The sequence below is a fragment of the Anser brachyrhynchus genome (genome assembly GCF_964034855.1).
Source record: "Anser brachyrhynchus genome assembly, chromosome: Z".
NCBI classification, from domain to species: Eukaryota; Metazoa; Chordata; class Aves; order Anseriformes; family Anatidae; genus Anser; species Anser brachyrhynchus.
The window spans coordinates 15,931,913-15,947,578 of NC_137697.1; the positions used below are offsets into that span (position 1 = coordinate 15,931,913).

General features: G+C 36.6%; 1 protein-coding gene across 6 annotated transcripts in view; it reads right to left on the minus strand.

Annotated features, from left to right (window-relative positions):
* PDE4D (phosphodiesterase 4D) overlaps positions 1 to 15,666 on the minus strand; it is a 305,421-nt gene that overhangs the window by 99,875 nt on the left and 189,880 nt on the right. For 5 of the 6 annotated variants that reach the window (XM_080573437.1, XM_080573438.1, XM_080573434.1 and 2 more), the window contains exons 3-5: positions 13,095 to 13,131; positions 8,080 to 8,153; positions 6,660 to 6,709 (exon numbers count right to left, since the gene is read on the minus strand). In XM_080573437.1, the coding sequence (XP_080429563.1) occupies positions 6,660 to 6,709; positions 8,080 to 8,153; positions 13,095 to 13,131 (161 nt within the window). The remainder of the gene's footprint in view (positions 1 to 6,659; positions 6,710 to 8,079; positions 8,154 to 13,094; positions 13,132 to 15,666) is intronic. The other variant, XM_080573439.1, reaches the window with a different exon arrangement.

The window sequence follows — 15,666 nt, forward strand, 5'->3', positions numbered from 1 at the left end:
AAATAAAATTCAATATTATATAACAACAGATTAATGAAAAGTGAACAAGGCCTTTTAAAACTCCATTCCATATGAAGAACTACTGATCTTTTCCTAATTGCATTCTTATTTCATGTATTAATATCAAATTTATATTGATTCATCCAAATAGTGGATTATAAAGCAGTGCCAATTGCTTTAAATTACTATAACTTTTTTTGGACAAAATAGATGTGCTGACCTTTTCCTCAGCATTTGTCTCTGCAGATTCAAGTTGCCTACTGAACTTCAAAACTTGCATGGCAGATGTTAAAAGGCTTCAGAAACACCAACAGCAAAACAAGGCAACAGCTGAATAGAATTGACCTTGTACATTGATCTGTGCTATATAAAGGTCTAGATAACACCACCAATAATTATTCTGAGGAAGGAAATTACTTCTTTAAGGAGGATGGTTAAGTTCCCAAAGGATGTTACAGACATAAGAGAGCAGTATGTAGGATTGCTCAGACCACAATAAAATGAATAGCCATGCAGGAAAGCAGGATAAGTCAACTCTGAATTCTACAATGCTTTTGGTGTCAAGTACCTCAATTTATTATTAAATAGCAGATTATTAGCCTGGCGTGTGAGTTTGCAGGAGTCTTTTTTTGTTGTTTTTTAAAGGCATGAGTTGAGTTGCATAGAAGTAACAAAAATGAAAACTACTTATTTATCCAACTGACAATGACAAAGAATGTTTACGTGTATGTAGCATAGCATTAAATCCACACCGCAGAGCATGATGTGCTATTTTTCTTCAATCTGAGAAATAACTTGTAATTCATGTGGCTATCTTCATACAATTCATAGATGGGAAAATTTCAAAAGCATTTGCAGAATTTAAAAGGAAGCATTTAACTGTTTCTCACTAAGAATTCTATTTCTAAATGTGAGTTTTGAAAACATTCACCTAGGAAGTAAACTGAAGGTGACTGGTGTGCATGCACCTGTGACTTTTGTGCCTATATGGCACTTCTAATTACTGAATTCAGCTGCTAGTGATGTATGCTGTTGCACCTTCTGCAAGACTGCAAATACACATTCGCTAATTTCTCAAATAATAGATGGAATTTACTACAGGTTAAAAGATGTGAAAATGCTACAAAACACATTCAAAAATGTAAGTGCCTGTGTTACTTACCCTGAAATTATGATAATTGTCAGAGGTGAGTTAAATTCATTCTAAACATCCATAAAGGCATGAGTATAAGCAAAACTATGACAATCAAAACATTTACATGTCGTCCAACCTTCTGCACAAAGCACAAAGCCATTTTACAAAAAAAACATGCTCCTTTAGAAACATGGTGTCAGGTTCCTGCAGTGCTTCAGGAAAGCACCCTTTACTCAAGTTAATTGAGTGAGAATTTCTGAATATTTTACCTCAGCTCTGCCAAATATTTGGCAGTGAAGTAGGAATACTTCTCTATAATGAGATAAAATATATTCAGTGGGCAGATTAAATGAGAGTGGGAAGTCCTCATTATAACTGTAACTCTACTGACTAAATCTAGAGGAGTGATGTATAGAATGCAATTATGTCTTGAACAGGGCATGTTCTGGATATCTACTAAAACCTGGGTATGAAATCTAAAGTTTTCAGCATTTTAAAAAGTGGCACTGATATTGCATTATGAGACTTTTCTTAAAAGTCTGTGATTTATTTATTTATTTATTTAAACCTCTGTTCTCATAGACATTAGAAGACACTCAATTCCATATATATATTCCCTGTAGCCATTACCCTGGTGTTGCATGAATTACCCTCTGTAAGGCATGCAACTTTTGCTTTTTTTCTGTCCACTCATGTATTCTTGCATTCATTTTATCCCCGTCTGAATCATGGACACAGGAAAGAATTAAAAGCATGTAGATTACTCAGGTCATCTTCATGTAGTGGTGTACTCTACAGTCAAGTCAGGTCCCGCAGGAGTCAACAGGATATGCAATACTTTGCCTTCTGGATTTTTGAAGCTTTTAAAGCATCTCATGACAAGGAATGTTACTTCTATTTAAATCTGAACAACAAATTATTCTATTGGAATTCCATACTATTAATCAATAAAATCTTTCAGTTACAGAACTGGTATGAATGACAGAAACAGTTATATTGAGATATGCAAACTCAAAATAATCTATCATTTCCAGTAGTATATGATATGAACTACAGATTTTCATATGTAACCTTTGTTTTTTCTTTTGTCTACCTGCTTATATTTAGGAGTTTCAGTCTGATGTTTAGCTTCCCATAGTGATATTGGTTCAAGTGCATGATACTGAAAGACAGCAAGCTAATCACTTAATTAGATAACGTTATTTAATTATTAAATAAATAATGATTGATTATACTTCCAGTGTAATAAAATAAAAACAGGTAGATTACACTTCAAAACCATAAGTTTCATTGGAAAACCTGAAGCTAATTGATACAAACCAAGAACTGTGTTGAACAAAGTCTACAAGAAACATGCAAGAAGCGCCGTTTAATTAAGAGGATATTGATTTCTGATGGATTTAAGATGCAGAGACATGCATGTAAAGGGTATAACTCAAGTCCAATAATAAGCAATGAAAGTATATAGTAACGAAGTATTTTAAGGCCCAGAAACTTCTTTTGGACAAACTTGCCTCCTTTTGCATGTATTCTTTACACGTAAAATCATCTAAAGCATCTAAAGCATCTGGCAGACTGAGTTTGAAAATTGTCATTAGCGGGCAGAGAATTTGTGAAATCTCCTATCTACTTTAAATGTACATGAAGAAAGACCTTATATGGTTCCTTCACAGCTCGTTGTACTTTCAGCTAGAAGCGCATATACTAGAACTGTAGTATCCAAAAAAGATGTAATGCTTGCTCATTTTTTCATTAAAAATGAAAACTTTCAAGCTCAGTCCTTGAGTCATAGATAATAGTGGTTTGTTGTTGTTGTTGTTGTTTGTAATTTGAAAATGAAATGCTATGTATAATTCACTGATGTGATGCATTAGGAGAATTACTATAAATTTGAAATGAAACACCGTTCACACGATTGCTTGGAAAATGTGAATCACAGTGAGAGGAACCCCTCTTCTGGTTGAAGAACAGAACACCAAGCAAGAAATCACCATACAGCAAAAGGAGTTATCCAAAGCTAGTCTCAGACACAGGACAGCAATGGCATGTTTAGGGACCAATTTAGGGAACCTTTAAAAAAGACACCTAAAATAAGTCTGTTTGCATGTCTGTTTACAGTCACACTGACTGTAAAAGAACTCTAAAGAGACTCACCAAAATAGATATCTACATCGTAGACATCTAAAATGGATAATAAAAGTGTTATTTAAGAAGTTTATTGGTACATGAAAAACTCCCACCTCCTACTCCCTAATTTATCTGTACACCCAACATGCTGTAGGATACTTGTTTTATACTGAAGATCAAGTATGCCACTAATATTTATTGGCTTCTGTCAACAGTTTCCAAAAGGGAATAATGTGGGTATATTGAATAGAACAAGCCATATTTTAATAATTGGCTTCTACATATTTGCATTTAAAGATGATGCTAACTTCTAGGCTGCTATGGCTGCTATTGCTTCTAACAATTTGAACATTTTATTCCTGTGCTGCTTCAATTCTCCATTACACAGTTTCCTACTTTTTTCTTAATGGATTTTCTCAAACTTTTCTACCTCAGGGTGAATTCTTAAAATAGCAAAAAATAGTTTTTCATCGCAATGCGAGAATTTTGTTATTGCTACTTGAGTCACTTTGCTTTACCAAATCCCTTTTTATTTTTCCTTTATCATTTTTCCCATATGGTCTGTAACAGTTCTGTCTTACTACACTTTTGCTTTTCCTGGAAGACGACACTTTCAGGAAGCTTAGCAACATAAAACTTCCACCTTTTGTGTCTATTTCTGTTTTAGTATCGACATTGTTTAGTGACACTGTGTCTTCCAGTCACCTAGTTTGTTGCCAAGCTCTTGCCAAGATTGCTAGCTGTGCTGTCTGGATGATCTGATGGGGTCTACCTGTCTGGTGACTGGATACTTGGTAACATGAACTCTGAGAACAGCATGACCGGGAGGATTTTTCAGCAGGAAGGACTCTGCACAAGATGCATTACAAATATTCCCAAGAAAAATTCAAAAAGCATAGGAGCATCCAAAAGGATTTTTAATTATTCGAAGAAGAGCAGGAAAAAAAAAAAATGTTTGTAATATATCTTTCTCTTTGGTATAGTGCCATTGTGCAATGTGTTTTACTAGCATTATATATGCTTCAAGAAAGCATCTATGCATACATCTGTGCTTATGCCATGAAATTAGTTTCTATGGAAATGCAAAAAACAAACAAACAAACAAACAAACAAAAAAACCAACACAGTGTATGACTAAGAATGGGAAAACCCATTCAGGCAAAATAGCCTGAAATACAATAGCAAAAAAAAAAATAGCAAAAACAGCCTCAATCTCCATTCAGCAGTCAAAGTGAATTGTAGCCATTTTCATCCTTTATAGCAACATAATATTTTTTTCTGTAGCCACTTATATCCAATGCACACAGGCGCCAGCTCAGCTAGTTCAATGCATAATTTGGGCACAGCAGTTCCAGCAGCATCTCCGTAGAATCAGATTGAACTCAATTAGATTAAATTATCCTTGCTATTCTTTACCTTCCACTCTTGCTTCCTTTAAATTTCTTGGCACAGAAACGTTTTCTATATTAGCTGCACCACTGACTGCACTACCTTCCTTCCAAACATTAAAACCTCAGTTGATGTATTGCTTCTGACAAGTACTGTGCACGCTGGGGATTAGCGGAATGGAAACCTTCAGATCAGGGGGGAAAGAAAAAAGAGCAACAGTAACTTCCAGCAGATTGTGTCTTGGGTCCTGATGCCTGAGCAGCTTCTCCTGCTGGAGAAGAGAAGCTGTCCTCAGGCAAAGCACTGGGGGAGATCATGTAAGGTAAGCTCCCTGAATGTTCACATGTATGCATACCTTCTGTTCTGGATATCACATTTTCTGTTACTGGCAGAGATTGTACTGTGTTGTAGGTGTTCTAACGTTAGTGCCTTGGAAGCAAAGAAATAACCTTACTTTTTAAAATTTCTATCTCCAGTTAGGATAACAGACTTCTGGGTGACTGCACTGATTTGTGAGACAAAATCCATGGTTAAAAAATAGATGTAGCATCTCTCAATAATTGAGATGTCTCATGGTTAGTAATTTGAAAACAACACCCAAAATGACCTCTTAAAGTAATACATTAACAAATGATTATGATTATAGTTGTTACAGGGAAGAGAAGCAGTTCATGACAGAACTATGTATTCATCTTTCTCCTCTCCCTGTTTATTTAATTACCATGAATTTAAGTATGATTGCAAAACATTCCTAACTAAGGATGATTTTCTGTGTATAGAATGGATTTAAAAAGATTTAACCCTCTGTTCCCTGATAAGGCCATACAAGTGCTCACATTACACGTTGAGTTCTTTGGAGAGTAAAATAGTGCAGAACTCCTAAGACTGGATCTTTTAGAGGGATATGTGGATATTGTGTGAGGATAGATGAAAAAAATAATGATGTTACCACTATCCAGAGCTTAAGGAAAGAGATTATTAACATGACAAAGGCGCAATTCTCTTCAAAAAGCTGAAGTATAATTTCTTCCTTTACTTACTATCCCATTATCACACAATTAAAAAGACAAGAGCTTTGCAGAGGATCAGTAAAAATCAAGCCAAGATCTACCCAGAAAAAAATAAATAAACTGAAAATACTGGAAACTATAAGCTTTTGCTTTAAATGATAAATTGCTTGTATAGTAAGGGCCTGTATGCTTTCACTAAGAGGCAAAGCAAATCCTTTCACTTTGTCAACAAGCCATAGAGAATGTAGCTACTTGGAAGACTACATGGAGTAATAATACATGTATTAATATATTATAAAAAATACAAGGTCAAAAAAGTGTGTTCCCATAAAACTGTCCAAGACCAAGTTGCCATGATAATAACCAAAGGTACTGCACGGTAAAATTTTCAAAAGTGTTTACGTATTCTAAACCACCACACCTTGTGATCCTAATCCTGTTTCCAAGTAAATATTTCTTCAGAAATAGTACTCTATTATAAAGAAATTTTCTTTTATACATCTACAAATGTTATAGAATTAAAATCTACAGTTCTATATCAGAAAAGTCAGTTTTCAAAATGTCTCCTTATTGCCTAAGGGTATGTAACGCCAAGACTGCCTCAGAATAGCTACAGAACTCCAGATCCCAAATGAAAGATCAATGCATTCCTCATACTAGTTTACTCTACTATTTTTCATTGCAAAAAGTTATTAATGAAAGTAATCATGACACGGTCACACAGTTGTATATGAAGAGAAAATGGAGTGCAAAGACCATCATATTAAAAAAACACAGTTTGGGAAAGAAATTAAAAATAGAATAATAAGACAGAAATCAGAAAGCCAACATGATATAACACCAAAAGCCACCAATTTGAGGCACCACATGACTCAAATTCTCCTTAATATAACAGGCTATGAAATAGTGTAAGGGCATTATTATAAAATTCAGTTTTTAGTGAGACTTTCATTTTTATAAACAAATATTAACTTTAGAAACCCGTGTTGGTTTCTTACCTGTTATAGTTGCTTTGTTAATGGATGGTTGGTTACACATTGGTGACCGTCTAAGAAAAAAAAAAAAAAAAAAAAAGAGTTATAAGCCTGATAAACTCACAAAGCTATTTGGGACTGAAACACACTAGCATAAATAAAGAAAGAGTTCATTTAGTTATTTCTTTCTAATGCAGAAAGGAATTCACAACTGATGCTGAAATCTTTCTGCAAATTGGGAACTTCAGCAGGGATATTTATAAGCTTGTTAAAAACCTGCTTAATCATAGCTAGAGTTTGTACACAGCTTAAAGTTTGGTCTATATACATATTTATTATTCTTACAAGGCTTTCACTACCCATATTCTCTTATATGAGATAAATTCTTAAAGCAAAAATTAGTTTTAAGTTCATTTACTATTTTGCATATACATTTCACAATAATCTTTAGGACAAACAGTGCAGTGGAATCCTTTGCTCAATGATAAAGCTAGAATTTGCTGAACTGACACAGCTGCTTAGGGATGTATGGATGACTGCAAGCAGGGGCTGAATATTCCAACCAAGGGGCCTGGAAATATCTTTGTATAGCATTGCATATGCAATGATAGGCAGTTGTCTTTAGGTACTGAAGTCTTCAGTGAGAAACTGATGCCCTATCCCTGGAGGTGTTCAAGACCAGGTTAGATGAGCCCCTGAGCAACCTGATCTAGTGGGTGGTGTCCCTGCCTATGGCAGGGGGGTTGGAACTGGGTGATCTTTGAGGTCCCTTCCAACCTGAGCCATTCTATGATTTTATGAAACTGCTATGGGAATGAGCTTCCATGAATACTAACTACTTCTAATTTCTAGAGACACACATTTTGGATAAGTGAAATTGCTTCATTATAAAACGTTCCAGTTTAACTAATGTTAATGTTAGCTATGATTCTGTACCAGAACTGGTGAAAGGTCACATTTATAATGTCTCATTATAATCATGAACTACTGTGGATATGTAGGATGTCATTATTTTGGATGATTTCTAGCTCTGGATCATGCAAGTAGCTCACAGTGAGTATAGCTGTATGCTCACTTTCATTCATTTGCACAACTCATACTCTTTGCCTGAAGGATCACTTCTGAATGATCTTTGACATATGACTAATTTATTGAAAATCATAGAAATTGCACACACACACACACACACACACACACACACAAACCACCCAAAATCCAAAATTTATGCAGGAAGAGCAATGCAAGAGCAGTTAGTAGGCAAGGGGGCTGCTGTCTCAGCTATTGAGTATAGTAGCTTTAAAGTATTAATAAAGTCATTAGTCATCACATGTTTTATACAAGCTTGGTGACACAGACTGAAATTTGTAACATCTAATTATTATTCCTAGTTTACAATTTAAATATACCACTGCAAAAAGTTTAGTGGCCAAAAATTGACACTCACTTGCTGGGTGCCCGATCTTGTAAATTGGTTAATGCAGCAAAGTTATTCCGTACAGTACGTAGGCTTGCCAGCACCTGAAACATACAAAATGGTTTCAGTCTAAATTTCTGCACAGGTGAGACTGAGTTAGCTGCCATCTGCTGTGCTGAAAGAAAAATGGAAGGACATTGCAAAACATAAAAGGTTTCCAGGGTTGGTTGTCTGAAGCCTTTGACCATTAATTAACATGTCTGTAATACAAGGACAATAGTTTATTTCTTTTTTCTCTCATAACAACTCATTATTTGTTTAAAGACAGACTTACTTAAGAGGAGGAAAAGTTTTTCACAAAATACTAAATTCTCCAAAATGACCATAAAAGCATTCGTGTTTGGACGATAATAGCCTATTCAAACCTAATACTTCATACATAAGAAATGACTGCAGATTTTTCCATTTGCAGTTCAGCCCCCACAAACCTCAAAGGACAAAGGGAATGAGACTGTCTAGACTGGCAGGAAAAATAAAAAGTGTCTCCTTTAAGGGGCTGAATTCATTTGGAGACAGTACAGGAGGACAGATAAAGAGGAAGGTATCACCTGAGCAGGTAGGAAATGCCTGTAGGCACAAATCTACAAGCTCCACACATTGGCAAAGATGATTGAAATGGAGTACTCACTTTCTGGACTTATTTTTATGCAAGACAGCAGCTAGAGGAAGCAGCAAAGTGCCTTCTTTGTATAAGCGGCATAGGCATTCCCCACTGGAGGAGGCTGGATAAATGCAACAAATTTTGCACTATGTAAGGACAACAGGATACTTCTCTGACTGTGGAGAGGCAGTTCAGCTGATGTCAGAGAGGGAACTGTGAATTACTTAACACCAGACTGGGAATGGGAGGAGGCAACAAAATTAATCACTGTGTCTTTGTGGTATTTACCCACTGCTGCTCCTCAGCACAGATTATTCTGGTTCCCTGGTGAACCGGTGCTGGCATTTTAGAGACTAAAAAAGGTGGGAACGGGAATTTGGCTTTCAGAGGTCTAAGTCATGGAAGATACAACCCTCTTTCCACAGAACACTTGAATTTATACATGAAGTAGAAAGGGGGATGGAGAGAAATGAAGGAAAAGCTCTTAATAGAAAATACTCCAGAGATAACAATCACTGGAGGTAGTCAAGCTATTATTGTACGTAATTCCTAAGTGTGTTGAAATAATAAATTTATTGCCTAATTCATTCCACTATATTTTTCTTTCAAGAGATTGGGAGGCAAAATCGCATATTCTACATTCAGAACTGAATTCAAATAATTATTTGTGCCATCAAATTTGCATGCCCAGGTTATAGTGACAGTAACAAATGTTACTTTAGACGTTTTTAGACGTTTGATATACACAGATGGAAATGTGGCATGAAGTGGAAGAAGGAGCAAGATGTTAGCGCTCAAAAGTTCAAAAATGAAGACACTAAATACAAAGGAAAACTGCTGAAGTCTTAAAATATTCTAAAAGGAAAGGATGAGTTGCAGGTGCACAGACAGGAAAGGAAAAATGTTGGGTCTGTTAAGGAAACACACATTTTAGTGACTGCAGGCACTTTTCATTTTTCTTTGGTCAGTGTGCCTGGGTTCTGGTCTATGTGTGCCAGGATGCTGAAATTTCTTGTATGTGCTAGTATTATGGGAAGCAGTGCACTAGGTAAACATATCTATGTGGCTCTCAGAGATGTCTCAGGCTGTGAAAAAACATAGTCAGTTTTCCCAGTTGCAGGTTCCTCCTCAATAATCCCTGGTGGACTGAAATTATCTGCGTATTCAAGGTGCACGGAGAACTGGGAGCAAGCACAACTGTAGCTACATGACTGTTCAGTGAGCCATCTCAAACGCATTCATGCTTATTAGCTCCCAGCCTCCGCTGGGCTGAAATGAATGACTGTACCTGCTGCATGGGACTCAGTTTCAGAAAGGTTAGTAGGCTATGCACAATTCCACGTGAAAACATGAACCTCATTGAAATGAGTTGCATCTGAACTAATATGATACTGAGCACCTGGGGTCCTGGAGGAAGGAGTGTGCAGAGCTGCCAGATTGCTCAGGCCCAGTTATGAGTGGAAGCTAATGAGCCTAGTTGGACCCACACTCGGGTCCCTGAAGAGATGTGAGGGAGTCCCAGTGCCATGCTCAGCACTATTCACATTGTCTAGGTTTTTCCACTGTCTGAGACATTATGAATCCTTCTTTGTCGGAAAGTGGAGACAGGACTATTCAGCTTTTAAGTCCTCCTATTTGTTCTTCCTAAAGGTTAGAAATCTGTTTTGTAGGTCCAGGGATAAAATGGGCAGAATCTGCCCAGCATTCCTGCTACAATAGGATAGTGCATACATATTTTGACACATTCTGCAAAAGCAAGAGGTCCCCAAATAAATATAAAAGATTGTGAGAATGACAACTAAAACTGGCCATTAGCTCCAGAATTCAGTGTAGCCAAAAAAATTGATTTATGGTGTCAAAGTGTAAATATCTATGCATCTGAGATATTAAATATATTAAATGACAGTTTCTCTGTTCACAGAGCTCCCATTTGTGCTTAATGTTTCCAGAGTTAGATCTGTGAGCAAAAAAGCAACCAGTCTGCAAACCTCTTTGAGGTTTAATCCCTGAATAGCTAATATAATTTCAAAAATAAAGGTGTATACAGTCATTAGTGGACTTTAAAAAAAAATCAGATTTCTTTGATGATAAAAAATATGGTCATTCAATTTCAAATCACTCAAATTATTTTATTTTGAAAGCTGAAATTCTAATAATTAAATTATAGCAATTTCTTTATATTATCTCCCAGGGAAGCACAACTAATATTATACTTCAGACAATTTTTGTATCTGGTTTACTGAATCTTATTTCTGGTAAAAGTAGTGAATTGTCTTGGGGGCAGATTCTATGTGAGGGACACAGCATGCTGTGCTGCCTACAGTAATGAATGCAGCCACAGTGCCATGGTAATGTGCTGAACAGTAATCAAAAAGCTAAAACTGGAGTTATTACCACCTGGTGGCTCACAGCTGGATGAAACATCCTTCCTGATCAATGGAAGAAAACATGGATATTTTCAAATAAATGGAGCATGCATTCCAACACCTCGTGTCACCAGGAAGCTTTGGCCGTTTACAACACAAAAATGCATGTACATGATGAAATATTGCTCTTACTAAGAAGAGGACATTAAACAAAGCTAAAAGCTGTTTTGTGTGATGTATAGACATTGTACTGGCGTATGGGACAAATTCCTGAAGTCCTGTGTGAGATCCTAATGCTGCTAATGTAACTCAGAGGGATGAGTCCTGTGTTTATCTGCAGATGTAATTTGTGAACAGGCCCCACAAGCATAGGATTTTGCATACTGAAATCATTCTTAGGTAAGGGCTAAGTTTTTCCTAAGAGTCTAATCAGACATCATGTCTCCTCTGTTAGGCACCATTTCTCAAGTGTATATCAATTCCTCTTATGTTGAGGAATGTGATGTGATAGCTCACCCTCTGAGTGCTCTTTCTCCTCTCCAATGCAAATGAAAACAGGATGATTTAAACCACTGCTAACAGGGTTTTGCATTGAAACAGTAAAAAAAATCAAATAATGTTTTACAGCAACTTGGTGCAACTACTCGTGCTCCAATTGCCAAAGCATGTCCATCCATGCCCACAGGAATACCAAGCTGCCCTTGAAACAAATAGGGTGTTTTGTACCAGGTGAAAAAAGCCTGGTGTAACACTTATTGTTTTTCTAGGCATACTATAACTTGTCTCATCTATGCGACATAATTTGTAATAAAATTTGTAATAAAATTCAGATAAAAATGAACATAAACTCAACTAAAGTAAGTATTGCATTTTTTGACCATCATACAATTTGTATTTTTTCTCTGCTTAAGAGTTAGTGTTTTTATGTTTCCTGTGGAACTAATGGAACCCAGAAGTGGTTTTACTTTTTTTTTTTTTCCTTTTTGTTTGTACTGTAATTTCTTCTCTTTCTATTATTGAAGTATATTTACCATTTGGGAAGTCGTAAAGCATAGTTAGAAAAGGCCCAGACTCTATCTATTCTCTGCTAATAAAAGATGAACGTAATCTTCAAATTAAGGTTTCAGTCAACTAGTGTCATATATGAAGACACTGTATCTGAACTGTAATGAAACTGAAATGAACTGAAAGGACACCAAACTTTACCAGTTAAGTTACACCACAATTACCTGTAAATAAATATCCATTGTATGCAACAGACCAAAGCAACCTGTGTATTTAGACTAAAGTTGGACACATTATTCTTATCTGAAATTGTCGTGTGTCTCAATATTTCTCTTTCCATTCACCTTCAATCACATATGACTTCCAGATTTATTTTTTCTGTACTTTCACTGAACTAACTTTCTTCCTATCTATTACAGGGTACCTATCATGAGTTCAAGGAATATCAACATTAATTTTTCATACATGACAAGACAGCTCTGCTGCTAAAAATCGAAATTACTAGATTTGATCTAAATTATTGAGATTTTTGATTTGATATTTTATAGAACATAAAATCTTAAAATAAAAATCAAATAGATTTGATTTTGTAAAAGAACACAAGTATTCTGGGTAAAACTTATCTTGCACCTAAAAATTACCTTGTATTGAATGCATAAAAAAAATCGTAAGAAGGTATTGTAATTGTAAACATCAGTATAATAAGAGAACAAAGGTTTGTCTCCATCATGACTGTCTGCTACAGTATTTGAACACCCTGCAAGCTAACATGTTTTTTGTGTTCTTGCACTTCACCTTTTCAGATAACTGAAAAAAAAAAAAACATTTAAAAAGATATAGAGCATACAGGTATAGATAATAGAGTCAAAGGTATATGAGTGTTTGTTTAGGGAGGTTTTTCCCGTTTCATGCAAACAAATCTTATGTAATATTAACAGTGGAAAAGAACTGTTTTGGCCTCCTGGACTTTAAGTTGCAAGATCATGTGAGAAATAAGGCAAAATTGTGCCTACCTGAGCGAATGGTGTCACAATCAAGTCATCTCCATGTCTGAAAAAATGAGCAGAGTTGTTAGATATTAGTGAAAGTCATCTCACTGCTACTACTTTAACAGAGAGAAAATGAGGTTTTACAATGCACTGTGGGTTACTCCACGTTTACTCTTCAACGGTTACACACTACTGTTGCTTCACAGATTCTTTTGAAAAGCAAATACTAAATTAGTTATTGCTCAATTACCTGTGTATCTATGGGACAGCTGATGAACCAACCAGTTTCTGCACAGCTTTCTGGGCAGGTGACTGCATGGGACAGACCTGCAGAGATTTCATCCCAAAGGACAAAAGGAGAATACTGAGAGCGATTACATTAAGGGTTGCTAGCAGGTTTGTGAGCAGGGGCCAGGCGAGTAACTGCAGATGACTGGGCAGTGCATCACAGACTGAAAAAACCTAGTAAAACTTTTGAACTGACTCACAATCATGTAGTTACAGGGGGTGTAACCGAGAGTGTGCTGTTGCTGTGGCAACCTCACCCACACCACACTGGCTGACGTAGAGCAAGGTGTCGGGATGACGTGCTGTAGCAGAGAAGGGAGGCAGGAAAAGAGGGGTTTCTTCACTTCTGTGCTGAAACACTTGCACAGAGATGTTGGCTTATGCTGTGAAGTTATTCCCACTTGCCTCATGAATAAAATATTGAAGTTGCACACAAAGTGCCACGTGTAGTCACATGTAGGGCTAAGGGAACACTGGACAACTGCAGGAAGAAACTGATGGGAGACTGAAGCATGGATATCTGCCCAGCCTCATCTGAAATGTGTGGAGAGGGAAAACTTGGAGTTTTCAGTTATCATATCTAGTAGACAGCAGCAATCAAGATGAAAAGAAAATTTCCAAAGAAAAAAATCTAGTATGACTGTATTTTCCTGCAGTGAAATTGACGTGATAAGTTCTAAGCTGTATTTGGACCTGAAATCATTCAGCAGAAATACCATTGCTTTGGTGCTGTTTTCAGGTTATTTTTCAAATCAAGGTCTAAGGCATTTCATGATGTTTTCATGACCCTGTGAAAATGAAAAGAGCTCTTCAAACTAGCTGGTCATTAACTCCCTTGTTAATGCCCTGGGATGATTCATCATGTCTATAATAACCAATTGGATTTGGTTTCATGAGACAATTAAAGCCTCTAAGTTACTCCCATGGTGCCATGTTTCTTCTGGTTTAGTGTGAGGATCAGGTTTACACGCTGTCCAGTCAATTGGAAAGTTTTCACCATATCCCAACCACTTCTGCATAAATGTCATTTAATGAAGCATTCTGACAACAATGACTTCCTCAGGCAGCCAGGGAGGAAAATCCTCTTCTCGACCTTCCCATCAGAAGTGGAACTGAATTTTTCTGTATTCCTGATAAAGCAAAGAACTAGGAAAACCGATGACTCTTCTGTGGAAATTAAGTATGGTATACATAGCATTTAACACAGATTTTCAGGGTAATGGAAAGATCAGACCTGTTCCTTTTTTAATCCTGACTAAAAGGAAAGAAAATTGTTACTTATAGTCAGGCTGATGTAGTCTTGGCAAGTATACCTCCACAGCAAAAGTGCATGTCACATCCTTTGGTAATAATTTACAAAATAAAAAGACTGTCATTTCTAATCAGCATTGCTTAATTTGTTATATAGCTACACAAACCGTGGAAGAGTAAGTCATTAAGCCAAATGTATCTTTTCCTTTTCTATCATTCTTCATTTAAACAGCCATAATGTAAACATGTACATTACCTCACTTCCATAAAAAATATATTATTTGTCTTCAAGTTATGTGAAACAGTATTACCTGCTGTGTGACAGCTGGCTTACCTTTTCCTCAGTAAAACAGATTTTTTTCCCTTTTTAAAAAACGGTTTTTCTATTTGTGTATTAGTTAGGATCTCCATTTTCTCTTCCCTTGTTTTTTTGACAAAGAGGCCCAGCTATGTAAAGCAAGGAATTACACCTTAGTTATCTGAATGGCTTCTGCCAAGATTGAACTGCCTAAAGCCTCAAGTGAGTAATTTGACTTCCTCACATCTACCCACTGTATCTGTCACTCAGGTTGTTCAGGGCTAGATGGTGAAGCATCTGAGGGGAAGACGTATGAGCAGCAGCTGAGGTCCCTTGGTTTGCCCAGCCCAGAGCAGAGCAGGCTGAGGGGAGGCCTCATGGCGGCCTGCAGCTCCCTCACGAGGGGAGCGGAGGGGCAGGCACTGAGCTCTGCTCTCTGGCAATCAGTAATTCACTGTCTAAGCATCAGTTGGCAAAACTGTGAAAATAGGACGGTCCTTATTTTCAACATCTGTTGAAGGCTGCTTTACTGGAAGTGGTATTTCATTGCTCTTCTTAATTCAATGGCCCTGTTTGCCATTCCTTGAATGTTGAGGCACTTTTAAGAGGCAATAAGTACACATTCCTGGACCTTCTTCCATGTATTTTTTTTTTAAATATAAAATAGCTTCACTCCACTACTGTAAATTTCAAACTTCATACTACTTAAACTTTTTCAGGATAGCATTTCACTGGAGAATATTGATAAAATACTGTGGC